We start from the raw sequence: 27,707 nt of genomic DNA on the forward strand, positions 1-27,707 counted from the left end.
CTGCCTGGTGGTGGGGAGCGAGGGAGGGAGGGAGCTCTCTTTCAGCACAGCTCTCAGAGGGGTCACAAGGGCTTGGTTTGGGTCAAGCCAGATCTCCGGTCCTTGCAAGGGGTTGCAGTGCTGCCCCAGGGCTGTTTCTGCAGCTGTCCCTGAGGCTGCAGGGACCTGGTGCCAGGACTGTGCGCTCCAGCACCATCGGCATCCTGGCCTGAGCCCTGTCCCCCAGCTCAGTCACTGCACCCTTCAGCAGGCCCCTGGCACAAGCCCAGCACAGTGTCCCTGCTGCCTTCAGCCACTCTGGGCAGTGCCTGCCTCCTGTCCCTCCACCCTGCCCAGCCACCCGGCTCCATCACCATGTCCCACACTCTCAGCAGAGGCTAGCAAGGAGCAGCTGCTCCAGAGAAAGGTGGGGATACCTGCCAGCTCCTCCTATCCCTTCCTGAGTGTATTGTTTCAGGAAGAGCACTTGAAGTGTCAGGTCTTCCTGCTGTCTGGCACAACAGCTCACAAACCAGTAAATCATAACAGCAGACTCCTGAGTTTGGAATAAAACGAACTCATTGTTCATTTGTCTCACATTTAAGAAAAAAAACATGGTTCATTAAAAGTTTTAATGAAAAAATAAAGTTCTGAATTAAACTGTAATTATACATGGCTGAAAGTGATGAACTAAAAGAATGGAGATGTTACTTTTTTATTTCTCTCTGCTGATACTGTAACGTGCTGGACACCATCCACTGGGATAAATCCAAAAAGGAAACAGAACAAGAGTCAGTCACATTGATTAGTGTTGAACCTCTGTCAAAAAGAGCCAGTTCACTTGACAGTGCACCATTTCTTCCACAAAAGCTTCAGGAACACACTCCACAGAGATCCAGCTGAACTGCAGACACACTGTAAACACAGAGATACCAATTTCAGACCAGGTCCAACTCTTGTGCAGTTGTGGCCAGGATCTTCCCAAGCATTTCTGGGGAAATGGCAGCACTGGAGAACTTTGGTTATTTTTCTGGCTGCAAAGGACAGTCAGGCAGCCGTTGGGGGCGAGTCTTTGGCAAACTCCTTGGTGGTTCCACGTAGCTTCTGAAGGCAGCACAGCACAGTCGTGGTTGTGAGATTTCACAGAAGCTGGAGTTAGTTTTCTGAACCCAGTCAGCTGTTACAGCTTGGTGGAACAGGATTTTTATCAAGAACCAGGAGGGAACAGTTGCATGTTGTGCAGTTCTGTCACCCTGCCCCACACTGTGGAGGCCCAAGGCCCTGTGGTATTGGGCTGCCTATGGCTTTGGCAGCCCCAGGGCTGATGTCTGAAGGAGGGCTCCTGACCCTGTGTCCTGGCAAGACCCTCAGTCATCACCAGGATGCATCTCCCAGTGAGCCAGTGCTCAGACAAGGCAGTGCTCCAATGCTGTGACTGCAGAACTCATGGGGACAGTTCCTGCCGGCACAGCTGGTCTGGCTGCAGCTGCTGTACCAGCCAGTGCTTCTCTGAGCCTCTGACTGGACAGAGCACACACTGCTCCTCAGGGATAGCTTCAGAGAAACACCTTGAAACATCAACCCAATTTGTGATCCATGTGGATCTGTCTGGTCATTGAGGAACAATACCAGCATCTCCCTGGCCTTGTGTACGAGCTGTGACTTCCCATCATGGTCCTGAAGGGCTTTCCCATGGGCTGAGGCCCAGGAGGTCCTGTCTGCAGTGCTGGCCAGGGCCTCAGCGCTCTCCTGTCCACTCCACACCAGACGGATCCTCATTGCACTTCATCCTGTAGCTGCATTGCCTGCCTTCACTCTGATCTGTGTCATTGCTACCAATAGAGTAAAGATTCTGGCTTTTTGGTTACAGTCCAGTTTCAAAAAACAAATAGCAAAAACAAAAATCAACTCAGCTGTCATACTTGGTTGGACATGATCAAATCCCAAACCAGACCTGCCAGGTTCTACGTTTCCTTTGGCCCCTTTTACAGTCCATGTTTGAACTCTGGGCTGAGAAAAGGGAGAGTCATCTTCTTAAAACAGCACCGTAGAGGTTAATGAAGGGACAGGAAATGGAGCAGTTTCCCCCCATACACACATTTGAGCTGATCATGCAAATAAATCACAAAAAAAATCAGGGTAAGAAGAGACCTTCTAGGAAGGAATCTGATGCCGTTAATCCCCCACGCTGCCTGTCCAGGAAAAGGGCTGCTCTTTCCTGCCAGGGCGCTGTCCCTTGGCACAGGAGGGAGCCCCGAGTCTCGTTTGCACTTGGATGATGCCAAATGACAGAACCCCCCTATGCTCAGGCCCGTGGAAGCGGAAGCAGATCGCACAGAGGCCGGTAGTACTGATGCTGACTCCTACGGAGCCTTAGGATATCTAAGATTGATCTACATGGACAAATGGGCAGGTATAATATCACATTGAATTTAAAACACAGGGCCATTTACTTTTCAGACTCTTCACACAGACTCCCCCTCCCCTCCTTCTTTGGGAGGAGGAGGAGTTTCCTAGCACAGGGAAGATTTGCAGTTTCCCAATGAGATGAGAAAACCTGCGTGGCAAAGGTATTGTACATCACCCAGTCATCGTAACCAGACAGAACTCCACTGAGCTCAGAGAGCTTTGTCTGTCCCTCGAGACAGTCGGTATCTCGCCGCAGTTCTGCCCAGTGGCCTCTCCCAGCCCCGGCTGCCCACGGCTCGGCGATTCCTTGTTCCTGGGCCACAGGCCGGCTGGGCAGCCCTCCTGCCTGAGCAGCAGCAGTTCAGGGGAGCCCTCCCCGGCCTCCCGGCCGGCACCCACGACTCACCCGCCCACTCAGCGCACCAGCACGCGCCTCTCCCCTAGTCCAGAAAGCGCCTGCGCGAGCCCGTCCGGGAGCGGTTCGAACGGCGAATGTCAAACTTGGAGTCCCGGCACTTCTGGCAGATGTAGATCTCTGGGACGTTCGACTTGCGGATTTTGGCGCAGGAGAGGTGGATCCAGGTGTGGCACTCGTTGCACTCGATCATCGGCCGCCCGGCGAAAGGCTTCATGCAGAAGCAAGTGACCAGGTCCCACGAGTCGTCATCTGCAAAGACAAATGTCAGAGATACATTTTTAGCAGCTGATGCCTCTCACACCAGGAATTTTCTCTCCTTTCGTGCTAAATTAACTACCTGGGTTTCAAAGACAGGCACTTTGCTGCTTTGTCCAGGTCTCTCTTGCACAGGAAGAGACTCTCAGCAGTACCGGGGAGACGGTAATCCAGAAGAGGAGAACCAGCTGCTTCTATAAAGTCGCAGCTTTTCACTCAATTTATTGCAAAAGGAGCCAACCCAGATCCCTCCCGCCAAAAACCCAACTGCTCCTGAATTCCACCCAGGCAGTGCTCCTCAGCATTATCCTCACCCTACCAAAAGCATCAAAGAGAATGGCACAGCACCACTACTTCCACCTGGCCAATCCTCTTGGACAGCCAGGCCACCTACCTGAATCCACCATGATGTCCTCGTCATCACCAGTGCCATCCTCATCCCGGAACACCACCTGCTTGCCCTGCCGAATGACTGTTCGTTTGCCCACGCTCTGGATCTCCACTGTCTGCTCGGCCGTCACAGCAGGGTAGGAGACGCTGGACGGGGTGTCAGAGTCCCACACCGAGCAGTGCTCGGTCACAGACTGAGGGTCGCCCTCCGACGAGGGGCTCATCGGCGTCTCTGCGTAAGAGTCCTCCGCCTCCAGATCCAGCAGCTTCTCCTCATAGTCCTCCTCTGCAGACACCTCTGTTTCCCTCCTTTTCAGCTTTTTCTTCTTCCTGATCTTATCGATTTGCTTTCGATCTGGCAGGAAGTTGCTGGCCTTTGCCCGCTGGAACAGGGAACTGTATGGTTTTGCTCGCTTAAGCTGACTAAAGTTCTTTCTGTTCTTGGAGGGCAGGGAGACAGAGGAGGGGGTGTCATTGAAGCGGGGATCCCAGCTATCACTGTCAATCGTGCCTCCGGTGCTGTTGGGAGGGCTGGGGCTGTTCCTCAGCGGTGTTTCCTGGAATACGTTTAGGAAGCAGGTAACAGCTTGACTCGAAGCAGACACACGTGTGGCGCAAGGCGCTGTCGCCTGTCCCCCAGGGCACTCTGCCCCATCCCTGAGGTGCTGTGCCCTGTCCCCTGTTCTCAGTGCGCTGTCCCCTGTCCCCAGGGGTGCTGTCCCCCAGAGTGCTGTGCCCTGCTCCCTGTCCTCAGTGCGCTGTCCCCTGTCCCCAGGGGTGCTGTCCCCTGGAGTGCTGTGCCCTATCCCCCGGGGCAGCTGAGCACTGTTTCCCGTGCCCCGGGGCGCTGACGCTTCCATTCTCACCACCCGCCGCTTCGGGGTTTCTCCGGCCAGAGCTCCCGGGACCGGGGAGCAGCAGGAGAGATACCGGATCCAACGTTTTTCACCCCGCCCACGCCGGGCACCACCCGCCCCGTCCCAGAGCCTCCAGCCGCCGCGGTTCCCCTTTTGTTCAGGCCCGGCGCGGGGCCGTGACCGCTGGAGCGGCTGGTCTGACAGACCAGCCCGGTGCCCCCAGGGCCCCCCGGTGCCCCCAGGGCCCCCCGGTGCAAACTCACCTCCTGCGGGTACGGGATGTAGCCGGCGTAGGCCAAGACAAAGGTGCAGAACTTATTGAAGTCCTCCACGGTGCGGTGCCGCCGGGAGCCGGGGGAGAAGTCCTGCGGGGAGCGGGAGTGAGCGGCGGCCGCGGGGTCGGGCCCGCCAGTGGGAGGCGGCGCCGCCGCTCCCGCCGCGCCCCGCACCGCCCCCCCACCCCCACAGCGGCGGAACCGGGCAGTGCCCCCCCCCCCCCCATCGCCCCTAGGCGTCGGTACCGGGCCCCCAGGCAGCCCCCCCCGCGGCGGGCACGGCGGGGCGGCGCCGCCGCCATTCCTCGCCCCGGCGGCACAAGATGGCCCCGGCCCCGGGCCCCGGGCCCGGCCCCGAGGCGGGGGGCAGACAGCAGGCACCGGCGGCCGGACCGGGCCGGGCCGGGCGGTGGGAGATGCACCCCCTCCCCTTCTGTTCCTGCCCCGCTCCTCCCTTCCCTTCCTTTTTCCCCCCGGGACTCCAGCTCACCTCCGGGGCGAACGGCGAAGCGCAGGAGTCGGAGTCCATGTCCCGGCACGGGTGGCGCGGGCGGGGCCGGGGCGGCGGCGGCAGCCGGGCAGTGCCGACACCGCGAGCCGCTCGGTGCCGGCGGGAGGCGGTGAAGGGGCGGCCGCCCGCGCGGGGCCGCCGGGAGCCGTAGTCCGGGCGTGCGCAGTGCCGGGCGCGGGGCGCGCTGGGAGCGGCGGAGGGGCGGGGGCGGCGCCGGGAGCGGTGAACGGAGTGGGGAGCGGAGCAGGGCGGTGAGCGGGGTCTGGTGGTGGCTCTTACCGGGTGGCTGCGGGCCCGGGAGGGAGGGGGTGGCCCTGGGCTCACTGCGGGGCCTGGTTGGTGGTGGTGGTAGGCCAGGCAAGGCGCCGGAGGGTCTACCCTGAGCCGGACCCTCAACCCCGAGCCGAGCCCCTCCGCCCGCGCTAACGGCGGTACCCGGAGCCGGACTCAGAGCGGGGCTCCCTCAGCGCTGTCTGCGCTCGGGGCCGGCCTTGTGTTCTCCCGGTACCATTGGGCGGCTCCTGCTGAGCGCCAGCCTGGGGCCGAGGGCGCGGGGCTGGGCGCGGTAGCTACGGGGCCCTGGGACCGGCCCGAGCGGGCCGCGCTTCCAGCGCCGCCGCGTTACGCAGCGGCCGCTCCCGGGAGATCCCGGCCGGGACGGGCTTCCCGAGCCCGCCCGCCGCTTCCTTGCTGATCTCCGCCTCCCTTTCCCGCCGCGGGAATCGCTCGGGGGTCGGTCCCAGCGGGTCCGCGCAGGACGTGACCCAGGTGCCCTCCCCGCAGGCACGGCATGGCGACCGGCACCGGCGGGACGGCAGCGGCTGCCTCAACGACGGCGGCGGCGGCGACGGGAGAACCGGCACACGCGGTGTCGCTGCTACGGGGTCTGAGCGCTCTGCGGGCCGAGCGGAGCCTGCTGGACGTGACGGTGGTGGCTGGCGGGCGAGAGTTCGGGGCTCACCGCGCCGTTCTGGCCGCTGCCTCGGGATACTTCCGCGCCATGTTCGGCGGGGCCCTGCGCGAGTCGCGGGCCGAGCGTGTGCGGCTGCACGGCGTCGAGCCCGAGTGCCTGGGGCGGCTGCTCGACTTCGCCTACACCGGCCGCGTAGGGCGGCTGGGCCCCGACATCGCCGAGCGCCTGCTGCGCGCCGCCGACCTGCTGCAAGTTCCCCGCTGTCAAGGAGGCCTGCGGCGCCTTGGCTGGCGCGGCAGCTGGAGCCCGCCAACGCCCTGGACATGCAGGACTTTGCGGAGGCCTTCCGCCTGCCCGGAGCTGGCGGCTGCCGCCCACCGCTTCGTGCTGGCGGCACGTGGGAGAGCTGGGCGCCCAGCTGGAGCGGCTGCCGCTGCACGCCTCCTCTCCTACCTGCGGGACGACGGCTCTGCATCCCCAAGGAGGAGGCTGCCTTTCAGCTGGCGCTGCGCTGGTGCGCGCTGACCCGCCACCCGTGCCCCGCTGCTGCCCCAGCTCCTGGCCCACGTCCGCTGCCCTTTGTGCGCCGCTTCTACCTTCTGGCCCACGTGGAGAGCGAGCCGCTGTGGCCCGTTGCCCTCCCTGCCTGCGCCTCCTGCGTGAGGCCCGCGACTTCCAGGCTGCCCGCCTCGACCGCCACGACCGGGGGCCCTGTGCTCGCATGCGCCCGCGGCCCCTCCACCGCCCTCGCTGAGATCCTTGTCCTCGTCGGTGGCTGTGACCGTGACTGCGATGAGCTTGTCACCGTCGACTGCTACAACCCACGCACCGGCCACTGGCGCTACCTGGCCGAGTTCCCCGAGCACCTGGGAGGGGGCTACAGTGTTGCTGCGCTGGGCAACGACATCTATGTCACTGGTAAGGCATACAGGGAATGAGGGGAACCACCCCTCAGGGCTGGAGAGTTCTGTTGAAAATATGTGCTTTGTAGCAGTGGCACTTGGCTTTTCCTGGGTAGTAGAGAGTTTGGGACTTGGCTTGGGTGCCTGCAGCCTGCCAGCAGGCATGGAGACTCCTGGAGTCGGTGCTGGATTTAGCAGCTGGTCTCAGTCCAGGAGCTATTTTGTCGTGACTAATGCTGCTGAGCACGCTGGGAGAAGTCACAGATCTTGTAGTTAGAACTTTTTAACCGTCACTGAGGACAGGGGTGATGTAAGAAGGTTTTGAGTTTCTCTCTGAAGAAGGTGTTCAGGTTCAGAGCCCCCTGAATCACAAGCTAGGCGCATGCTTGAGGCAGAGGCATGTCAGGAAGCCGCAGGTTCCTTTGCCAGCCCCTGTGAGTCACAGTACCTTCCCCTGCACAAATCCTGCCTTCTTGCTGGGGCTGCAATTACTTCTGTCAAGGTGACACCAATATGTAAATTTGGCTGTTAAGCTGTATGCAGATGCCTCCTTTGAACTACATCCCTGTGACAGCTGTAACAAACTGAGGCCCAGGACACTGACTGCTGTGGAACAGTGTGCCCTGGGTGTGTAAGACACCCTGGCAGAGCTTTGAAGAGCAAGTCTTGTGCAGGTGAACAGAAAAGCTGTGTGTTCTCTAGTCACAAGCAGAAAACAAGGCCCTGGTTTAAGGGCAGGGTTGTAAAAATGATGGGTTACCACATGGATGTGGCTTGTTTTTACAGAAGCCCTTATGACCCCTGGGAGTTTCCTGGAGTGAATCCAGGCAGGTCAATCCTGCTGGGAGCCGTGTGCAGGCTGCTGCTGGGGATCTTGGGTTGTTGTGGTCGGTGTTAGGGCTGGGAGGTTCCCGATCTGCCAGCAGCACCACTGCCTTGGCAGCTTCTGGGTAGCAATGGAGGGCAGGCTGCAAAAGAGAGAAGCTGGGGTTGGAGGACAGAGGTAGTAAAATGTGAAAGACTCATTTTGAGTCACAGCTGGATATGGACTAGGAATGACGTGGGAGAAATCCTCCCTGGCTTGCTGGGAAAGAAACAGTGCAAAACTTCCGTTAGAATCCTTGTGGCACACGTGCCGAGCGAAAGCCCTCTCCTCTGTCGCCCTTCCCTTCGCGGAGCCCGGCTCTGACGTGTGTCGTGCTGTGCCACAGGGGGCTCGGATGGGTCCAGGCTGTACGACTGCGTCTGGAGGTACAATTCCAGCGTGAACGAGTGGACGGAGGTGTCGCCCATGCTGAAAGCCAGGGAATACCACAGCTCCACGGTCCTGGACGGGCTGCTCTACGTGGTTGCCTCCGACAGCACGGAGCGCTATGACCACACACTGGACAGCTGGGAGGCCCTGCAGCCCATGCTGTACCCCATGGACAACTGCTCCACCACCTCGTGCCGTGGGAAGCTCTTTGCCATCGGCTCCCTGGCTGGTAAAGAGTCCATGGTCATGCAGTGCTATGACCCTGACAGTGACCTCTGGTCCCTTGTCAACTGCGGCCACCTGCCCCCCTGGTCCTTCGCCCCGAAGACCGTCACGCTCAACGGCCTCATGTACTTCATACGGTGAGTAGTGGGAGCAATCACTTCCCTCCCTCCCTCCCCATGAGGAGAGCCCAGAGCTTCCCTGGGAAGGTGGATTTTGCAGGTGGTGGAGGGAGAACACTGGGTTGGGACAGCACCTGATGGTGCAGGGAGGGCTGTAACACCTCCTTGCTTGTGCTGGTGGGCCTCAAAGAGCTGCCCATAAAATAGTGTGAAAATGTCTGAGTGTAACCCAGGGCTGGGGAACAGGCAGGTGTAAATCCGTCTGAAGTCAGCAGCGCTGCTTGGAAATTGGCTTCTCGGTTTCTTCAGCTCCTGGTTCAGCCCCCCTCGTTACTATAAATAAGCATATAAGCTCCTAGAAAACATTAAACTCTAGTGCAGGAGAGGACATCTTGCGTCTCAGCAGAGATAAGAGGGCTGAAGATGAAGTGATTGGTCACTATTTTTAAGCACCTTTCCAAATTGGGACTTAATTACCCATCTGAAGCTGTCCTGGTGGCGCAAATACTTCAGTTATCCGCTTAATTAAAAATAAACGGGAAGGCATGCTAGGGCTGGAGCATTTCATTTCCCTGTGTTGACTCTGAGCAAACAGAGACTTCTGTGATGGCCTCCAGGCACTTATCTTCTTTTAATCTCCTCTTGGCTTTGCATAAAGTAGCAGCTTTGGCCCAAGACTTTTTATTTGATCCTTTCAGGTCCAGCCAAGTGTCTTGCTGGTGGCTGTTCTGGTCAGCTGGTTTCAGTCCATCCTGCCAGGGTGTTGCAGCTGCTCAGCTCCTTGTCACAAACTGATTCTATAGAATTTCCTTTTTCTTTCCCATTTTAAAGTACCAATGATTGAGACTTCAGGATTTCAGATCACTTTGCATCTGCAAGAGTCAGTGGGGAGATGATCAGGGTTAGGTGTTCTTTCCTCACTTCACGTGCTGTGCCCGGGCTGCTGCTCTGTTTAGAGCTGTGGGATAATCTTTGGAGGGCAGAGGAGCGGGTTGCAAGTAGAAGTGGCAGATTGGTTTAATAGCTCAGGCTAAAGGCCCTGACAATCCCTCATGCTGGGACTAGTTTCATACCTGTAAATAATGCACAGTAGTGAGGTTCAGGTGTTCTCTGCAGTTGCCCCAAAGCTGACCCAGAGTGGAGAGAGGAGGCCCTGGTCTGGCTGCTGGCCCTGCCTCGAGCTGCCTTGCAGCATCTTGATCCCATCTGTACCAGAACTGTCTTGGAAGAACTGACAGCTCCTCTCCAGCTGCCCTGACCTTGTCCTCCACACATTCTTGTGTCAGCAGCGCGTGTCTCTAAGGCACAAACGTCCCTCACCTGTCACTGTCGCCCTCCTGTCTGGCGAGCAGGGTGGGTGACAGAAGTCCGGGGGGATTACGCTGCCTCCCCGACTCTTCTCTCCCCTGCCCGCCTAAATTTGGCTTTGGCGAAGAACTCGAGCGGCGTTTCTAGAATGCAGAAGAGTAATTTTGTGTTCTCTCCCCCAGAGACGACTCGGCTGAAGTGGATGTTTACAATCCATCGAAGAACGAGTGGGATAAAATCCCTGCCATGCTTCAGGTAGGACATTTGCCTGCCTCTAGGATGTCTTAAGTGTTACAAATGAGTTTCTTTTGGGTTTTCCTTTGGAAAACCAAGAGCTTTTTAGAATCAGAACCCCTTGCATGTGGAGCTGGTTTAAGTGTGTTGGAGTCACTGGGAAGACAAGTCCCAGATGTGGTGGCATGTCAGAGTGTGCAGCCCAGCATGTGAGAGCTGTGGGCAGCACTGGTTCAGAGCCCAACCTGCAGCTGGTGGGCGTGAAGCTCCCTCCAAGGAACAGCTCCCAGATCCCACCCACCCCCTCGATCAGCTGTGGGATCAGGCAAACACCCCCTGATCGCAGTGTGTGTTTATTGTTACATTGCAGGTTCATGTTGGAGGGAGTGTGGCTGTGCTTGGCGGGAAGCTCTATGTCTCAGGGGGCTACGATAACACATTTGAACTCTCGGACGTCCTGGAAGCCTACGACCCTGAGACGCGAACGTGGAGCATCGTGGGCCAGCTCCCCGAGCCCATATTCTGGCACGGCAGCGTCAGCATATTTCGGCAGTTCATGCCAGAAACCACACAGGAGGACGACAGTATCACACTGGACAACACCATCAGCTTGAGCAGGCAGAACCAAAACCTCCACAACCAGAACCTCAATGAGCTGCCTTAGCACAGGAAGCGGCTTGACAGAGTCCCTCATCCGGAACCTGGACTGCTTTGGGAGAAGGCTGAGGCAAACCAGTGCTTGGAAACAAAACCATGCTGATCACAGAGGGAGCAAGAACTCTGGCTGTTGGACGTGATGCTGTGGGCCTGCAGGCAGCGAGGCCTCCACTGCTTTCCTCAGCCCTTCAGGGCAGGAGACGGCACTGCGCTGCCCACAGGGACCCAAGAGCTGATCCCTGGGGAAAGCACTTGTGCTGAACCACGCCACAGCACCGCTGCTTATGGCTTGTGACCGGACAGCTTTCACTGGGAGCTCCTTCACCCTGTAATGCTTCATTTGCCAACAAACTCCTTCCTTCAGTTTCTTTCTTGGGAGGGGTCTGTCTGGTAGGGCAGTGGTCTGGACACCCCCCTATATTCTGTGCCTCGGAGGGAGACAGGCTTCCTGTGCACGTGTTGGAATTGAACGGTAGTTATTTTAGTGGTTTTTTCCTCTTTTTATTTGAGGTTTGCAGTTTTATTTTGGCCTGTGTAAGATTTGCCTTTATACTTGCCCAAGTGCCCTGGCCAGGTGGGCTCTGTTTATCTACCTTTGCTGAAGAACAGCTGCGTGCAGTTTACTTGTGGAATGTTTCTGGAAGAAGCAAACAGCTGAACCTGCAGCATGGCTCCCTGGGAGCAAGTGCTGCACCTTCAGGAGAACCCCGAAGTGTGGCAGAAGCTAAGGTGTGGCTGGATGCATTTCTTTTTTGGTCTTTAAATTTTAGCCAATAGAGGAAAAATTTGCATTTAAACTGAATCCAGAGATGGAAACCCCGTGTACTCAATCTCTCGCCTCCAGGCTTGCCCCTGGATTGAGGAGCATCCGAGCCCCATTTCCGCAGCATCGGCGTCTTCACAGCTTTACAGAAACGTGGTTTGCCCCAGTGCTGTCTGACGCTGCTGCACCCCTCCGCCACGGGGAACCCGAGCTGTTCTCCAGTCTGGAACACTGACAGTGCCTTGAGACCGCCGTGTGCCAGCAGGGAGGCCCCAGGGCCTGGCGCGGCGTCCCCTTGGTGTCAAACCCGCGGGCAGAGCCTGGCCGGGGGGTGCAGGGGCTGGTGATTCGGGGCAGCTGCTGCTTTTTTGGGAGCAATGGCCAATTCCCGACGGCGCCGCAGCCTGAGGCATTTCTGCTGAGCTATAAATAACGCACCCCGGCGCACGCGGCCACGCTCGCTGCTGGACCCCCAGTCCCACCCACTGAGCAGCTACAGATCTGTATTTATTTTTTGTAGAATTCATTGTGTTGAATCTTCAAGTACAGTTGAACTCCATCCTTTGAAACAAAGGCATTTTACATTTGCAGATAATGTATTTTTATTCTCATAGTTTGTTTTTAAATTTACTTGCAGCAGTCAAGTTAAATAAAACCTGTTACACAATTATGTGAGGGGAAGGGACCTGGAGTGAGATTTTATTGGGAGTTTCTCATTCCAGATATGCTTGAACTGGAGCCTCTCTGCCTCCTTGGTGAGTAGAGGGGGAAAGGGGAGAGAGCATGGCTGCGACTCTGGGGTGTGGAGGGTACACACAGAGATCTCCCCCACCCTGGCACCACTCAGGCCACGGTTCTCACTCTCCCAGCAACCCTGGATCGGGTTATTAGTCAGCACAGGCACTTTGTGGCTGCTGGAGTGTGTTTCAAGTGAACTCAGAGCTCTGTCATCCCAGTGCTGAGCAGACACGGGTCATGCCCTGCCTATAATAGGGGAAAGAAACAGCAACGGACAGAAGCTTAACAAAACAAAGGAGAAATAAGGCACAAGTTAAACGGAGGAGTTAAGGAAAGGGCAGAGCCGCTCTCTGTGGGGGAAGGTGAGCTTTAATCACAAGCAGGGTGAGAGGGCTGGAGGAAAGGGGGGGGGCAGCACCAGCTCCTCCAGCGTCAGAAAGTGAGTCACAGTATGACATGGAGATAAGTCCCATCCCACTGCACACCACGCATGGACACCGACTGGAGCGACCATTCTGAGGCATTTCTTCATTTGATACTCAATAACAATGTCATGGTGACTTCCTTTCCCTGCAGCCTGAGATAGGAGATTGGCAGAAAAGGAGGGGTGGGGGCTCAAAATAACAAGTGTGGCAGAAAGTGGCTCAGCTTAACACTTTACTGTGTTTCAGTAGAAGGGGATGGGTGGCCACACTACGTCTCACAGTCTTCAGGAATCGTTGTTGTTATAATCAGCGATTGCTCAATCACGTCCGCTGGGGAGAAGTTCGTGTTTGAGCAGAGTTTCTGCACAGGGACCTCCTCGGGCAGTGGCCCACGGGCCAGCGACTCCACAATCACCTCGGCTGAGCCCACCTCCAGCTCTGGTGGCGGCTGCAGCACCACCATCACGTCCTTCTCATCCTCGATGATCAGGTTCCGCAGCTTCCGCTGCCGAGGGTTGTAGTTCTCCACTCGGTCGTGGATCTCCATGTGGCGTCTCAAGTGAGCCTGCAAAAGAAGGGGCATGTGGAGAGACCCAGTGAGGGCTGGCTCCCCAGCGCAGAGCGGCGGCCCTGGAGCCGGGGAAGGCCTCACCTGCCGTGTGAACTTGTAGCCACACTCAGTGCACTCAAACTTCCTCACTCCCTTGTGCCGGCGGACATGGACACGCAGCTGTTCTACCGCTGGGAAGGGAAGCGAGAGGCCGTAGGCAGCAGCTCCATGTCATACAGGCTCACAGCAATGCCAACCCACCCACGGGAAGGAGGCAGCTCCTGCAGAGCCCCATTGAGAGCTGGAGCTCCAGCGTTACCTTTGAATGTCTTCCCACAGATGTGGCAGAAGTGGGGCCGCCCCTCCTGGTGCCGGCTGGCGACGTGCCTCAGCAGCGGCCCCTTCTCTGTGAAGCGCTGCTCACAGAACTCGCAGCTGAACGGCCGCTCCCCAGTGTGTGTCCGGTTGTGCTTGTCCAGACTCGCTGCCGTCAGTGGGGGAGAGACAGGGAGAGTGATCAGTCAGAAGCACAGCCCGTGCACCCCATCTCAGGGGCTGTCAGGCTGGCCAGGAAGGCAAGAGCAGCACAAGCAGTAGCTGCCTGCTCCAGCTAAGGGTCATGAGGAACGCCAGCTTGCTCCCTTTCTGTGCCACAAGGGCGGTGCAGGTGACAAAAACATGCTTTCCTTACTATCGGCCTGCACTCACAAGAGCATGGCTTTGCTCCTGGGGAAGCTGCTTTCTGGAGGTCCTGGATGCTGGAGCACAGCACTTGGCATGACCTGCTCCAGCCACACCCAGGGGTACCTTGTGTCCGGAAGGTCTTGCCACAGAGATGGCACTGGAAGGGCTTCTCGCCAGTGTGCGTGCGCAGGTGCATGTTGAGGTTGGCTTTCTGCGTGAAGGCATGGTGGCAGAACTCACACACGTAGGGCCGCTCATTCCTGTGGGCAGGGAAACATCACCGTCACCTCTGCCTCCGTCAGCTTCAGCTCCTCTGGGAAGAGGGTGACTTCCAGCCAACCCCCAGGCCTGCGGGGCAGGGAGTGCAGCCAGGAGAGCCAGGGTGACATAATGGAGGACACGGGTCACACTGTACCTGTGCTTGGCCTTGATGTGCATCTGGAGGCCATTGCGGCTCGAGGCCCTGTGCCCGCACTCTTCGCACACAAACAGCTTCTCTCCGCGGTGCTTGAAGGCCTCGTGCAGGCGCAGCTCTGTCCGGGACAGAAAGCACTTGGAGCAGGTTGAGCACTGCAAGGCCACAGGAGAGGAGGGGGTTAGGATTGGGGTACACCCTCACCAGACCCCACTCAGACCCGGCTTTTCCCCAGCTGCTCCAGGGACCTCCCTGCAGAAGCCACGGCAGCACCCCTGGCTTAGAGACACCCAGTGAGATGGGACAGCCCAACAGAGATGAAATGCTGGTCAGTGCTTGGGGCTGTGGGCTGCTCCTGTACCCAAACGAGTCCATTTCCAGTAGCTCTGTGCCCCACCCCCTCACTGACAGAGCCAGACAGAACATTGTGCCATTCCTTAGGCCAGGTCCACACTCAGGATCACACCCTCCCCAAAGCCCCTGATCCCTACCGCGTGGGGCTTGGGTGCGCCGTGCAGCTTTATCATGTGGCTCTGCAGGTCCTTCTTCTGCATGAACTGCTGTGAGCAGGAGGAGCACTGCGAGACAGGAGAATGGGGTCAGCCTCCAGCTGCCCCCAAAGAGTGGTTTCAGAGCAAGGAGAGGACCGGTGGGGGAGTAGAACACGGATTCCTGGTACAGCCACAGGAAGCCTCTGGCTGTGGTGCCACCCTGGATCATATTTTGGCTCAGAGATGAGGGAACAACCCTCAGTGGGCTATCACGGACCAGAGAAGGGAACTGGTGCGCTCAGCTCTTGATGGGCTGGGCTGCTCTAGAAGGGAAAGTCTTGCCCCTGCTCCATGCCAGTGTCCAGCAGCACCCATAGAGATGTTGGATGCAGGCCCTGCTGACCTTGTACGGCATCTCCCCAGTGTGTGACACCATGTGCAGCCGCAGCTCCATCCGCCGCTTGAACACCTCAGGGCAGGCCGAACACGTGAACACCTGTGAGAGATGGGGTGGTGTCAGCTTCTGCAGGACCCAGAGCCCAACCTGGAGCCCACAGCTCAGCCCCCTGCCCAGCACATGGCACTGCCACCCAGCTACAGCGTTCAGCCCGCACCCCCAGGAGCAGGATCTCGTACAGCAGTGTCCTGGTGTGCTGAAACAGGAGTGAGGGCTGCGCTGTGTATCACGCGTTGAGTCCCAGCCACAGGGGCCCTGGCTATGGTGGTCCCAGCCATGGAACACATGCCACACAGTGCTGACAGGGGTCTGTTTGGAGCTGAGCATGGGCTGGGGCTGGGAAAAGGCTCCAGTTCCCCTCCTGCCACATGGCAGCCACGCTCCAGCCCAGCAGGGCAGCTCCTGGGCATACCTGTTCCGATCGGTTCATGCAGTTCCTGGCTTCGTGTTCCAGGAGATTCTCTTTTCTAAAGTAACATTTGCCACACTTGGAACACTCAAATGGCTTCTCTCCAGTGTGTTTCCTGGGGGGATGCAAATACAGAATCCCATCACTGCCTGTCAACAGCATCTGTGCAGACAGGCTCAGGAGGTCACAGGGAAGGGTGAGGTGGGTACTTCCCCCCCACCCCCACAGTGCTACTATTCACAGTTGCCCTAAAGCTGCTTTTATGCCACTTTCGTATCCCCTCAACAGCACAGCTGTTGGTGCCCGCTGCACTCCACGGAACACCAATTCTGCAGGGCCAAGATTCTCCCCCAACACCAGTGAAGCAAAGCTTGAGCCCTCCCTGCAGGGCCCTGCCCTGCTCTCGGTGATCCACCCTGGAGCTCCTCACAGAGCCCAGCCATGTGTCCCCCGCAACCCCGGAAACTTCCCCCAGCCCGGGCGAACCTCAAAGCCCAGGAGGATTTGCCATTGCCCACCTGCAGCCAGCGCAGCCCCCGAGGAGCCCCTCACATGGCCTTCCTGAGCCACAGCCCAGGACAGTCGATGCAGCTCTGGGACGCCCTTCATAGACATATAACCCTCCCCCAGGCCAGAGCACCCCCAGGGGCAGAGGGGACCCTCCTTTACCACCCCGGGGGATGCCGAGGTGCTGGGATCAGCTGGCAGAAATGGGGCCGCCCTTTTTTCTCCCCGGGAAGGGGCCGAGCCGTGGGGGCGGCGCGTCCCCCCGCGCGCAAGGGAAGGAGAAGCCGGAGCGTTTACCTGTTGTGCACTTTAAGGTAATATTTGCTGAGAAAGTTTTATGACATGTGGGGCACTCGACCGGCACCGCTGTACCTTTTCTGCTCCCCGGCGCCTTTCCCGGAGCGGGGGGGCTCTTTTTGCTCCGCAGCACCTTTTTCCTCGGAAGGGGCCTCGGCGTCGCCGTCCCCCCGCCCGCCGCCACCCACCGCCGCCTCCTCCGCGGCTGAGGGGGAGCCCTGCGAGGGACAGCGGCGTCACCGCGCCGCCGCCGCCTCCCCGCCGGGCCCCGGCCCCGCCGCCCCCCTCCCGCCCCTTCACGCACCGCCTGCCCGCCGGGCTGCGGGGCCGCCGCGGGCTCCGGGGCGGACGGTGGCGGCGGCGGCGCGGCGGGGCCGCGGGCGGAAGGCGCGGCACAGCGCTACGGCGTCGGGCACGCCGAGCTGCTCGGCGGCCGCCAGCAGGCGGGCACGGTTGTGCGCCGTGAGCGCCAGATGCCCGGTGTAGAAGAAGTCGAGCAGCAGCTGGAAGGTGTCGGCGAGGCCGTCGGGCAGCGCCACGGGCCGCCGGGGCCGCGCGCGCGGAAGAAGCGGGAGCAGCTGGCGAGCACCGGCCAGTGCGCGCGAACTCGCGGCCGCCCACGCCGAGCGTGGCGTCGCAGAACTGCCCGGCCGCGCGCTGCCGGTTCAGCTCCCGCAGCACCCTCACGCTGTGCGCCGCCGCCGCCGCCATGGCCGCCCACCGGAGCCCGCCGGCATCCGGCAGCGCCGGACGTGGCGTCACGGGCACCGGCAGTGACGCTGCGCGAGCGCGCAGCCGGGGCAGGCTCGGGGCCGCGGGGCTGTGTGCGCGGTGGGGGAGGCGTGGTGCGGGTCGAGCCCCGCAGCCCAGGCTCGGTGCCCGCGGATCAAGCGGCGGCCCGGCGCCGCGTGTACTCCTGGATGACCATCTGGAAGTGTTCGGCCGTGTTTTGGTGCGGCCGCAGCACGATGACGAAGGCCCGCGGCACGAAGTACCCGCCCAGCAGCGCTGCGAGCGTGCCCCAGCGTGCCGAGCACCCGCGCCGCCAGCTCGGCCCGGCCGCGCAGCGCGCCCTGCGAGCAGAGCACGGCGGCCGAGCAGCTCAGGTGTAGCAGCAGGCTCACGGTCAGGCTCTTGGCCTCGTTGTAGGCGGCGGGCAGGTCCGTGCCCCCGTAGCTGAGCGCGAAGCAGGCGGCGCTGAGTAGCACCGTGTAGGCGATGGCGGCGTCGGCCGCGGCGCTCTGGGTGCACTCCAGCACCACCCACTCGGCCCGCGCGCCGTAGTCCCGGCGCGGCACCGAGGGGCTGGCGACCTCGGCGAGCAGGCACAGCGCCACTTGTGCCGCCGTGCTGGCGGCCACGAACAGCACGGCCCCCGGTGCCGCATGCAGGGCCTCGTAGAGCGCCGGGCAGCGCGCGTTCAGCTTGAATATGCAAAGGATCTGGAAGGAGCGGGTCGCCACGCACGAGAGGAACACGGTGAAGCTGATGGTGAAGAGCGGCACCCGCAGCAGGCACGCCGCCCGCGAGGGCTCCCCGAAGTAGCAGAAGAGGCTGCTGCAGGTGCAGGCCAGGGAGCCCAGCATGAGGAAGCACGTCTTGCCGCCCGCAGACTTGACCACAGGCGTGGAGGCGTTGAGGGCGAAGAGGACAACCAGCGCTGCTATGAGCAGCATGAGAAGAACAGCCAGGGCCAGCAGCACCCAGGAGAGGGGCTCGGACCAGGACAGGAACTCGACGGTGCGGTTGAAGCAGACCTCGCTCCCTGCTGGGGCCCACTCGCCCAGGCCACAGGCCTGGCAGTCAAAGGGGTCTGTGGAAGACACGGACACCTCGCACACCTCGGACCCGGTAAGTGCTCTGCGGCGGTGCGGGGCCCGGCCCGCAGCCCCCTGGACTCTGCTCACCCATTGCGTCCTGCTCTTTCCTTTTCCTGCTCCCAGGCCTGGGGGCACAGAGGGGGCTCTTTTCCCAAAAGACCCCCCACCTGAAGTTTACCCCATGGACTCTCCCAAAATCCATGGGGGCTTGTCCCATTCAACAGGGGCTCAGCTGTGTGAAGCTCAGGGCCATGGGGGCTGTGGGTGGGAAGGGGCCCGTGGATCCAGCAGTAACCTGGGAAGCAGCAGCCGCTGTTGAATGGGACAGGACCATATAGGGGGGCTTTCTGCTCCCACCATCCCCAGAGCTGCCCCTGCCTACTCCACAGGCCAAGGGTGTTGAGGTACCAGCTGCCAGGAAGGGGTTTGTCGTTGTGGCTGGTGACTCTTGAGGCAGGAGACTACTGGTGCCTGTCCCAGGCGGGAGACATTTCCATATGCCAGGTGCTGGTGACCACACAGTGGGGAAGCCCTGAGTGCCATCTGGGGCACAAAGGCAACCACTAGGTTGAATTTCCCTGGCAGAGGATGCGGTGTAGGGAACAGCTATCGGGCCGGACATCCCCATCCCCTGGCCACAGGAGAAGGGCTCTGTTTGCCCAGGTGGGCTCACCAGGTGGTGCCCGGAAAGCACAGGGCATGGGCTTTGCATACCCACTGGTGAGCAATCAGGAGCCAGACCCACTGCCTTCAGGTCAGCTCAGAGGTTTTGCTGACCACAGGAGGTGAGAGGCTGGGAATGGTGAGATGGGAGCAGGAGGCAGGATGTGGGCAGGGGAGGAAGGGGCAGGAGCGGCCCCCAGGATGTACTGACCTGATGTGTTCAGGAAGGTTCCCGGTGGACAGGCCATGCAGCTGAAGCAGCACCTGTGGTGGCTCTGCTGCAGCTGCTTCTCCCCTGGCTGACAGGCCTCAGAGCACACTGAGATGGGAGCCTGCCGGGAGCACAGACAGGATCAGGCTGGCAGGCAGCAGCAGAGTTCAGGCTCAGCAGCACTCTGGCACCCCCCACACTGCCTCTGCCCTCAGTTTTGCCCTGCTATGAGAAAACACCCCAGAACTGGTGGCATTGGGATGCAGTCAGCTCAGAAGTGAGCAATAAATAAGACCTGGGTGCAGAACAGTACCTGGCCATCTTCTGTGTGCCACAGGACTTTGCCTGGGTTAATGCTCAGCCTGTCAGGGTTCACACGGAAGGTTCCTATCACATCAGAAGCCCAGTTTGGGCCATTCCACTTCCACATGACAATGTCATAGCCTTTACGAATGTCCCCATTGGTATCAAAAGAGATTTGGCTCTTGTACAGGGTGAAGTTTACTTGCCTTATCTTTTGTAGGAGCTGTAAAACAGAAGAGTAAGAGAGGAGCCCTTCCAATGGCATGACTCCTGCCACTGGGAGGGAGATGTGCTGGAGGACCCTTCCTCTGTGCTGCAGCCGCTTTCCAGCCCCCCAACATCTGCAGGAAATCCCATCCAGTGAGGGGCTGGTGGTAGAGGAACAAGTGACCTAGGATGGAGTCTAGGTTTAGGTCTTGGCTGCTCTGACTGTGAGGGACAGCTGAAGCCCATAAGGGTCTTCAGCTGGGATTTGAGCCTTTGGACAGGAAACCTCTGGGCACAATGGAAAAATCCTTCCCTGTGGGAAGGGATCCTCATAGGTCTTCTTCCACAAGGTTGCTCTTACCTGCCAGGGATAGACAGTGCCTTTGCTGCAGGCCCCCGAGGCGCAGCCCAGCAGGTCATGGAGGCCATGGGCCACGGCATACACAGCCGAGTACACACTGAAGGAGCCTTGAGCATCGTACATGTCGGAGATGGCAGCAAGGGCACGGCAGCTGGTGCAGCACTGGGTGGCAGTCCAGCCGCGTGCTCCCCACAGATTCCCCACCTGCCTCTGCACTGCTGGCACACTCAGCCACAGTGCCTTCCTGTGACATCTTCCAAGCTTCAAAGCGTTCCAGCATCGTGGACTCCGGCTTCTCAACTGCCATCCCAATCACCGAACCGATGGTCTGGATGCCAGGCACCTGCCAGATGGTTTGAGCCAATGCCCAGTCTTCAGAGGCCACCCACACCATGCCTGTGATGTTCCTCTGGACCACGACCTCGAAGAATGGGAGGGTGCTTCGTCTGGTGGAGAACATGACGGTGACATTGACCTTGATGTCTGTGAGGATTCGGACCAGGTTGTGGAACTCTGGGTTGCTGGCATCCGAGTTGGCGGGGATGGTGCCTCGGTAGGCCACACACACATTGCTTGCGGTAAGCAGCTCGTGCAGAGCATCCAGGCCAGCCCTGCCGTAGGCGTTGTTGCTGCCCAGCAGTGCCACCCAGGTCCAGCCAAAGTGCTGCAGCAGCAAGAAGATGGCCTTCACCTGCTGCCTGTCACTGGGGATGGTGCGCAGGAAAGAGGGGTACAGCCGCTTCAGGCTCAGTGTCTCTGTGGAGGCTTCGTAGCTGATCTGTAAAGAGAGCCAGCGGAAGGGGGATGCACTGGCCTGGCAGCAGCACCCCTGCTAATGGGTGAAAAGCTAATGGCACAGGCAGCCTGTCCAGGGAAGACTTGGAGCTTGGCAGGCAGTGGACCCAGTGCCAAGTGTGCTGCAGCAGCAGAAAGCTGTGATGGATGGCAAGCCAGCCACTGACTGCCTGGGAAGGATCCTGGGACAGCACACACCGAGGGGCTGCATTTCCAGGTCTGCCAGGCTCCTCAGCTCCGAGCCCACCCTCTCTGAAACCCTCACTCCTGGGAAGCCTTGTTCTTCATCAGCCACAGGAACTGCACTTACCTCCGGTACAAGAAAGAGACTGAGGACAGCAGCTGTGGTGAGGGCCAGCTGGGTGCTGTCAGGACCAATGACAGCCACGGCCTGGGGTTCGTAGTGTTGGAAACTGGGAAGCACCTGGACATCCTGCCTGCCTTTGCGGGCAAGGGCACACAGTGTGGCGTGGAAGTTGGCAGGCTCAGAGCAGGTGTCATAGATGTCGTAGCCCAGGGTGACATTGGGGAGCAGCGTGCTGGAATTGTTGATCTCCTCTACGGCAAAGCGCAGAGCCTGGGACAGGCAGTAGCCGTGGCTCTTGAAGACGGCAGCGCTATGGAATCGAGAGTGGTTGTTAAGGAGGACCGAGCGCGTTTGGGGCACGGGCAGCGCGGGCACTCACTCGTCGCAGCCGCGCACCAGCATGCTGGCGGCGTCCCGGTGCGCCGCAGAGTGCAGCGGAAACAGCCCAGCCAGGCGGTGATCGCCGCGGAGGGTGAAGGAGGCGGCGGCGGCCGCGCAGAGGCAGAGGCGGAGCAGGGCGAGCAGCGGCATGGCGAGGCGGCCCCGCACCGCGCGGGCGGCTCTTAACGGGGCGGTGGCAGCGGGCGGGGCCCCGCGCCGGGCGGGGCGGGGCGGTGCCGGCCGAGGGGCGGCCCTGGGAGGCGGAGGAGGCTCGGCGGTCATGCCCGCACGGCGCGGCCGCCCCCGCCGGGCTGCGGCCCGTGCTCTGGCCCGCGCGAGCCGGGCAGAGGCGGCCTGGCGGGAGTTCGCCGCTTCCTTCACTCGCACCGGGATGGTGCCGCCGGCTGAGCCCGGGCTGGTGGCCGTGGAGGCGGCGGAGGGTACGGCCGTGCTGCTGCTGGCGCCGCGGCAGGTGAGCAGCGCCCACAGCGCGCCGGCCCCGCCGCGCCCCGCACCGCCTGACCGCCCGCTCTGTCCTGCAGGCGCTGACTTTCACTGGCAAGTGCCGCCTGCGCTGCCTCTACGGTGCCGTCCGCCTCCTGGGCTTCGCCGTGGCTTCGCACCACCCGGGACTGCCGGTCTTCTCGCCGGCCACGCACTGCGCGCTCAGCCTGGAGGCGCTGCCCGGCGCCCGCCCGCCCGCCGCCACCCTCCGCCAGCTGCGCGCCGCCGCCCGCGCCGCCATGCGCTCGCACCGCGTCCGCCGCCGTGAGTGCGGGCTGGGACGGGGGCGCGGGCGGGCGCCATTTCACAGGCGGTGCGGGGAGCGGCCATTTTGAGCGCGGAGCGGTGCGGGGCGGGCGGGCGCCATTTCGCGTGCGGGGCGGCGCGGCCGGGCGGGCGCGGGGCTGAGAGTGATGGCGGCACTCGCTAATTGCAGAGGCGCGGGTGAAGCTGATGGCGCGGTTCTCGCCCGACTGCGCCGTGGTGCTGCTGGAGCACCTGGACACGCCGGTGACGCGGTTCCTGCTGAGCCACCCACCGCTGTCGCGGCTTTTCGAGCCCCAGGTGAGGCGGCGCGGTGCCCGTGCAGAGCCAGCGGCGGCCGCCCCTGTCAGCGCCCAGGCCGTGGCCTCGCGCACCCCGTGCTGAGTGCTCACCCTCTCGCCTAGAAAAAGGAGGAGTCCAGCTTCACGCCAGAGGACGCGGTCCTGGCGTCTGTGGGCATCGTGAAGTGCAGCTCCGACCGCGGGCTGCTGGTGTCGGAGAGCATGTGCCTGGCGCTGGAGGAGCTGATCCAGGCCTGCTGTGGTGAGTGCGGGCCTTTGACCAGGTTAGGGCTTTGATAGCCTGAAAAAAAGAAAATTTGTGAGGCTTTTCATGAGTTAAGGTTGAGAGAGTGCCCTGGCCAGCACACAGTGATTGAGGGTCATGTTTTTCTGCATAAAGAGTGTGCGTCTAGAGCTTAGGCATTGTCTGGGGTGAGTCAGTGATGTCAGTCCAGTTCACTTGTCCTTCTGCTTGTCTTTCTAGCGGAAGATGAAGGTGTCCCTTTGGTGCTGGTGTGTGGCCCAAAAAACACTGGGAAATCGACATTCAACAGATATCTAATTAACCTGTTACTGAACCGGTGAGTCCTTCTATGTTCTGCAGTCTTTTAAGTGCTGTGTGAGATTTAGGAGAAGGAAAAAAGAAAAGAAGAGTGTTTGACAGGACTCTCAGAAGAGCCATCAGAACTGGAAGGTGGATAGCTTTTAAACACAAACAAAAAATCAGAAAATCAAGACAGGCATTCTTGTCTTGAGCTGATTTCAGAAAAGTTGCTTCCTGAACATTTCTATTGAAATAGTGTTAAATTGCTTCCTTGGAGCATGTGAGCACATTGGGCACTAAGCAGTTTGGGTTCAATAGGGGAGTTATAATGCTTAAAAATGCACCATGAGTGTGGTTGAATGAAGGAGAGATTTTATTCATGAATTTTAGCTTTGCAACCTGTAACAAAATCAGGTGGTCTTTCTGATATGTTCAGGTCATACCGTAGTTCTTCTTTTGGTGGATGCTACCACACAGTCTCTCTCCCTGCAGCCTTCCTGTGGTCGAGTACATGGAATGTGACATCGGCCAGACGGAATTCACGCCGCCCGGGTGCGTGTCCCTGAGCAGCATCACAGAGCCCGTGCTGGGTATGTGTTCTGCTGCTCCTGCGGTTACCAGAGACCTGTTTGGTTTCTGAGATGAACAGGGTGTTCTAGGCAGAGGCTCTGCTTGAGGGGAAGCTGCTGCCACAGCTGTCAGAGTTTCCTGGAGAGAATAAACCAAAGGCTGTTTGAGTTTTCTTGTAGGGACATTTAAGCTCCCTGAGTAACACAGAGCTGTTCTCCTGCTCATTTTGTCTGCTTTAAAGAGAGATGATGTTGTAGAGGTGGTAGTACAAGCTAAGGTGTATCAAAGGGGATGTTCAGCCTTTCTGATTTGAAACGTCTCCTTGGGAAAATATGTATCCATGGGTAACACTAACTTGAGAAATCCGAAGTGGATCCACACAAATCAGGGCTGTTGTGATGCGTGTAAAAAGCAGAGCCTAGGAAAGTGCTGGTATTTGTGGTTTGCAGATTTGGTTTAAAAGGACGTGGCCAGGCCAGTTTGCTCTTTAACCAGTTTGTCGTAGACCATTCTTCAAAGATTTGCAAATGCATAAGCAGTGATTTCAGACAAAGAAACAAACCCAATATTAACCCAAAACAAACAAAACTCCCAGCCTGCAAGTGACAGACCAGTTTCCCCTATGTGTAGGCTGTGCAAGGAGGACAATTACCATATAGGAAGAGCACGGGTTATTTCAGGAGAAGAGGCATGTGGGTGCTTACAGGGATGGGAGTGTTTTGGTTTGACTCGGGGAAGGCACTGGATGTTTGGTGCTCTCTTTGCCAGGTCCCCCCTTCACTCACCAGCAGATGCCCCGTAAGATGGTGTATTACGGCCAGACCAGCTGCGAGCAGGACACAGAGAGGTACCTTGATGTTGTGAAGTACGTGTTCAGCTGCTACAAGAAGGAAGTGCCTCTAGTCATCAACACCATGGGCTGGGTGAAAGGTAAGCGGGGTCAATCTGCTCTGGAGAGGCGTGGGAGGGAGGTAACGGTGGCGCAGCACCACGCGGAGCAAGAACACAGTGCGTCTGCCCTGAGCTACGCTGCTGTCCCACCTGTTGCAGTAGTAGCAGCAACTGTGTGTTTCCTGTGCTCCTGAAGGTGAAGGACTGCTGCTCCTCATTGATATCATCCGGCTGTTGGCACCCAGCCACATTGTTCAGATGGATGTGTGTGACTGGAAGGCCATGCCCCCGCTGACCCCTGAGCATGTCCACTTTAGTGCCGGGCTGCACACCAAGGGCAAGCAGCAATCCAAGTGCAAGCAGCTGGGAGTGGGCAGCACGGAGAGCTGGAAGTACTCCGAAGGGGAGGACATGTCAGCTCCGCAGCACAAGCTGCTGTATGTCCACCCGGAATTCCCTCGGGCAGGGGTGGCAGGTGAAGCGTAAGTAGAACGTTGAGTGCTCTGTGGGGTCTGTGGGCTGAACAAAGCCACACATCGTCCTTGACACGGGGTTGTTCTGGCAGGCGAGTGCACAGCGGCATCCTGCGCGACATGTCCATCCTGGGATATCTGGGGCACCTGCAGAGCCCTGACATCGGGGCGGTGCTCCCACTGCACAGCCTGGTGCCGTATCAGGTAAAGGAGCTTTTTGGGATGGCTTGTGGGTGGTGCAGAGAGCCCAGCTGAAAGTGATGGGCATTTCTGTTCCTGCTGCATGTATTTCTCAGAAGAGGGATAAACACTCTAATCTGCAGAGTGACTGTGTTCAGGGTGTCTGGAAGCAAGGCTTCTGTCGAGGTGCCGGTGTGGCACACGTGTGCTCTGTGTTCTGCATGTGCAGGTATTGGTGCAGAAGCTGCCTTGTGTGCCCTCCTAGTGCTTCTGTGTGAGTGTGGTGTGGGATCATGCAGGGTCTGTGTACTCAGCAGTGTCTTATCTCTGGACTCAAACTCAATCCATGTGGAGCTGATGAACACTTTTCTCTGTTTCTCTCAGGTACCTTTCAATGCTGTCGCACTCAGGGTTATTCACACGGATGTTGCTCCCAGCAACATCATGTATGCAGTGAACGCCAGCTGGGTCGGGCTCTGCTGCATTCCGGAGGAAGTCCGGTGCCAGACCGACGGGCCAGTCCTGCTGACACAGACACCGGTCTGCGACTGCCTGGGCTTCGGTGAGCACACCTGGAGCTCTGCTCTTACCTGCTGTGTTTTGGCAGACAGGTTGCAGAGTGACAGAATTACCTGCTCTTCTAAAACCAGCTGGAGAAGTGGGATGAGATACAGGAGTAGTGGTGTATTCTCTGCTGTTAGAGCCTGTACTGCCAAGTCCTTGGACTTTGGTTAACAGGTGGTAAGAGCTGTGGGGAGTGTCCTTGCACAGTGCCACTCGGAGCTTCTCTCAGAACTCCACAGTGACTCACTTTCTGGTTCACGTTCTCAAAAGCAGATTCCATTTGGCTTTTGCAAAATTCCAGTAGTTTCTCAGTTTCCTTCTGTGACTTAAATTTAATGTTCCAGTTTGGACTTCGGTGCTCGATCATCTGTAGGGATGTGCCAATGAGCAGGGATGCCTGGTGACTGAGCTTTGCATGTGTTTTTATTAGGAATTGTCCGAGGGGTTGATATGGAAAAGAAGCTTTACCACATCCTGACACCAGTGCCTCCAGAGAATCTGAGACTAGTGAATTGTCTGCTGCTTGGGAACATTGCTATCCCTAACTGTGTGCTTGTGGGCCAGGTAGGAGCTCATAGGAGGGGGTGGAAGCTAGCTGAGCTGCAGCTGCCTGTCAGGTTTTCCATTTCCTTACTCCTGAGGCTGATGCGTGCTGGGAGGTGCCTGGGCATCAGCAGATGGTTATCTCTCTGTGAAATTGTCCTTAAGCACAGAAACTTAGGAAGAACAGAATGTTCTGCTCATGTTTCAGATGCCAAAGTGGGGTTTGGTGATTGCTGGGTCCTTCCCACCATCAGCTCCATCAGCCTGGGGAGGGAAGTGCTTCCCCCTCTGCTGAAGATATGAGTTCTTAAAGTTGTTTCTGGTTTAATTTTTCTGTTTTCCAGCAAGGAATTGAGGGAGAGATCCCCTATGTCACATCCGATTACAACTACAGCATCATGGGCTCAGGGAAACTGAGGAAGAAGAAGCAGCATTTGAAGAGGAGGGAGTTCCCCTTTGAGTGTGATTACACTTGAAGGCTCGGGGTACTCAGCCAGGGGTTGTTTATGTGGGACCTCATGTTGCAGGAGCCCTGGGTGCTGCAGAGGCCCTGGGCACATAGATGCTACAGTGGGGCCGTGTTTTGATAATGTTTTGTATGTTCAGTTTGTATTTTTGGTGTTTTGTAATAAATATCTATGATAAACATTGGACCGGTTTGGAAATTTTCCTAGGCTGTGGCTGACACAGCTGGGGGCAGCTGCTGTTGCACACACGCTCTGCCTCTGGTCAGGACATGTTCCCATTGCCTGTGCAGGGAGCTCTGGGTGTCAGAGCAATCCGCAGTGCCCTGAGCGGAACTTCACCGTCCCCTGGCTTTGTGGAAGGGCCCATGTCAGGGTTCTGGCACTGTGGCTGGCCCATGGCTCTGGGTGTCCTGCTGGTCGAGGAGAGGGGGAGGAAGGAGCACCAGAGGGAGTCTCTGTCCCCCTGAATGACAAAGGTGGAGCCACTCAGTGCTGCGCTGTCACAGCCTGCCCTGTATCTGCTGGGACTGCTGCCTCCTGCCCTGTGCTGTCCCAGCTGCATATCCCGTGCTGCGGGGTGAGCTCAGTGCCCTGAGCGCAGTCTGGGAGCAGCTTGGGCTGGCTTTGACATGTCCCTGGCTCTAACAGACTGCTGCGGATAGGGGCTGGAGCAGGATGGGAGTGGGGAGGAACTTGTCACCCAGGTGCTGTGTGTAGCACTGGGCTGCGTGGCTTTACCTGACCCCACCTGCTCTGCCCCACTGGGACACCAACTTTTTTTCTTCCCAGCCTTTTGTCAATTAGCAATTTGCTCCCAAGGGAAGCCAGGGTTGGTGGGAGTCGCACAGAGGTGAGCGCCTTGGGTCAAGTTGAGGACATTTTTGGTAAAACCGATTCTTTATGGGTAACACCACCATGCTGGGCTCTTACTGGAT

At 58.9% G+C, this 27,707-nt stretch overlaps 5 protein-coding genes across 5 annotated transcripts; 2 read left to right on the forward strand and 3 right to left on the reverse strand.

Annotated features, from left to right (window-relative positions):
* Positions 1–597: 597 nt before the first annotated feature.
* Positions 598–5,205, reverse strand: PHF13 (PHD finger protein 13). The gene is made up of 4 exons (XM_039563923.1): positions 5,074–5,205; positions 4,572–4,673; positions 3,456–4,008; positions 598–3,055 (listed from the first exon to the last, which is right to left on the reverse strand). Exons 1-4 carry the CDS (start codon positions 5,110–5,112, stop codon positions 2,829–2,831), a joined length of 921 nt encoding a protein of 306 aa, XP_039419857.1. The 5' UTR covers positions 5,113–5,205; the 3' UTR covers positions 598–2,828.
* A 169-nt stretch (positions 5,206–5,374) lies between these two features.
* Positions 5,375–12,140, forward strand: KLHL21 (kelch like family member 21). The gene is given in 12 exon segments (XM_010405960.3): positions 5,375–6,259; positions 6,261–6,290; positions 6,292–6,354; positions 6,356–6,397; positions 6,399–6,438; positions 6,441–6,473; positions 6,476–6,628; positions 6,631–6,740; positions 6,742–6,925; positions 8,121–8,526; positions 9,999–10,071; positions 10,421–12,140. Coding segments are annotated over 12 exon segments (1,803 nt in total). The 5' UTR covers positions 5,375–5,884; the 3' UTR covers positions 10,715–12,140.
* ZBTB48 (zinc finger and BTB domain containing 48) lies at positions 12,055–17,177 on the reverse strand. Its single transcript, XM_039563909.1, is given in 13 exon segments — positions 12,055–13,198; positions 13,286–13,374; positions 13,503–13,667; positions 13,991–14,127; positions 14,283–14,437; positions 14,774–14,860; positions 15,177–15,269; positions 15,643–15,754; positions 16,444–16,480; positions 16,483–16,594; positions 16,596–16,987; positions 16,990–17,046; positions 17,049–17,177. Coding segments are annotated over 13 exon segments (1,839 nt in total). The 5' UTR covers positions 17,155–17,177; the 3' UTR covers positions 12,055–12,901.
* A 60-nt stretch (positions 17,178–17,237) lies between these two features.
* TAS1R1 (taste 1 receptor member 1) lies at positions 17,238–21,485 on the reverse strand (the record flags this gene model as incomplete). Its single annotated transcript, XM_039564136.1, is given in 6 exon segments — positions 17,238–17,464; positions 17,466–18,436; positions 19,138–19,258; positions 19,451–19,663; positions 20,070–20,786; positions 21,114–21,485. Coding segments are annotated over 6 exon segments (2,529 nt in total), but the record flags the coding sequence as incomplete, so codon positions are not given.
* A 277-nt stretch (positions 21,486–21,762) lies between these two features.
* Positions 21,763–26,956, forward strand: NOL9 (nucleolar protein 9). Its single transcript, XM_039563908.1, has 12 exons — positions 21,763–21,963; positions 22,034–22,259; positions 22,432–22,559; positions 22,664–22,802; positions 23,025–23,121; positions 23,577–23,674; positions 24,423–24,584; positions 24,742–25,027; positions 25,111–25,222; positions 25,583–25,760; positions 26,193–26,326; positions 26,650–26,956. Exons 1-12 carry the CDS (start codon positions 21,772–21,774, stop codon positions 26,779–26,781), a joined length of 1,884 nt encoding a protein of 627 aa, XP_039419842.1. The 5' UTR covers positions 21,763–21,771; the 3' UTR covers positions 26,782–26,956.
* Positions 26,957–27,707: the final 751 nt, after the last annotated feature.

This window comes from Corvus cornix, chromosome 21 (genome assembly GCF_000738735.6).
Source record: "Corvus cornix cornix isolate S_Up_H32 chromosome 21, ASM73873v5, whole genome shotgun sequence".
Taxonomy (NCBI): Eukaryota; Metazoa; Chordata; class Aves; order Passeriformes; family Corvidae; genus Corvus; species Corvus cornix.

Coding starts and splice junctions, on each gene's coding strand:
- PHF13 (XM_039563923.1), bottom strand. CDS start 5,112: ATGGACTCCGACTCCTGCGCTTCGCCGTTCGCCCCGGAG. Junction 4,674..5,073: donor CTTCGCCGTTCGCCCCGGAG/GTGAGCTGGAGT, acceptor CGCTCCCCGCAG/GACTTCTCCCCCGGCTCCCG. Junction 3,056..3,455: donor GGACATCATGGTGGATTCAG/GTAGGTGGCCTG, acceptor TTGTCTTTGCAG/ATGACGACTCGTGGGACCTG.
- NOL9 (XM_039563908.1), top strand. CDS start 21,772: ATGCCCGCACGGCGCGGCCGCCCCCGCCGGGCTGCGGCCCGTGCTCTG. Junction 22,560..22,663: donor CGCGGCTTTTCGAGCCCCAG/GTGAGGCGGCGC, acceptor CCTCTCGCCTAG/AAAAAGGAGGAGTCCAGCTT. Junction 25,223..25,582: donor ACAGCCTGGTGCCGTATCAG/GTAAAGGAGCTT, acceptor TGTTTCTCTCAG/GTACCTTTCAATGCTGTCGC.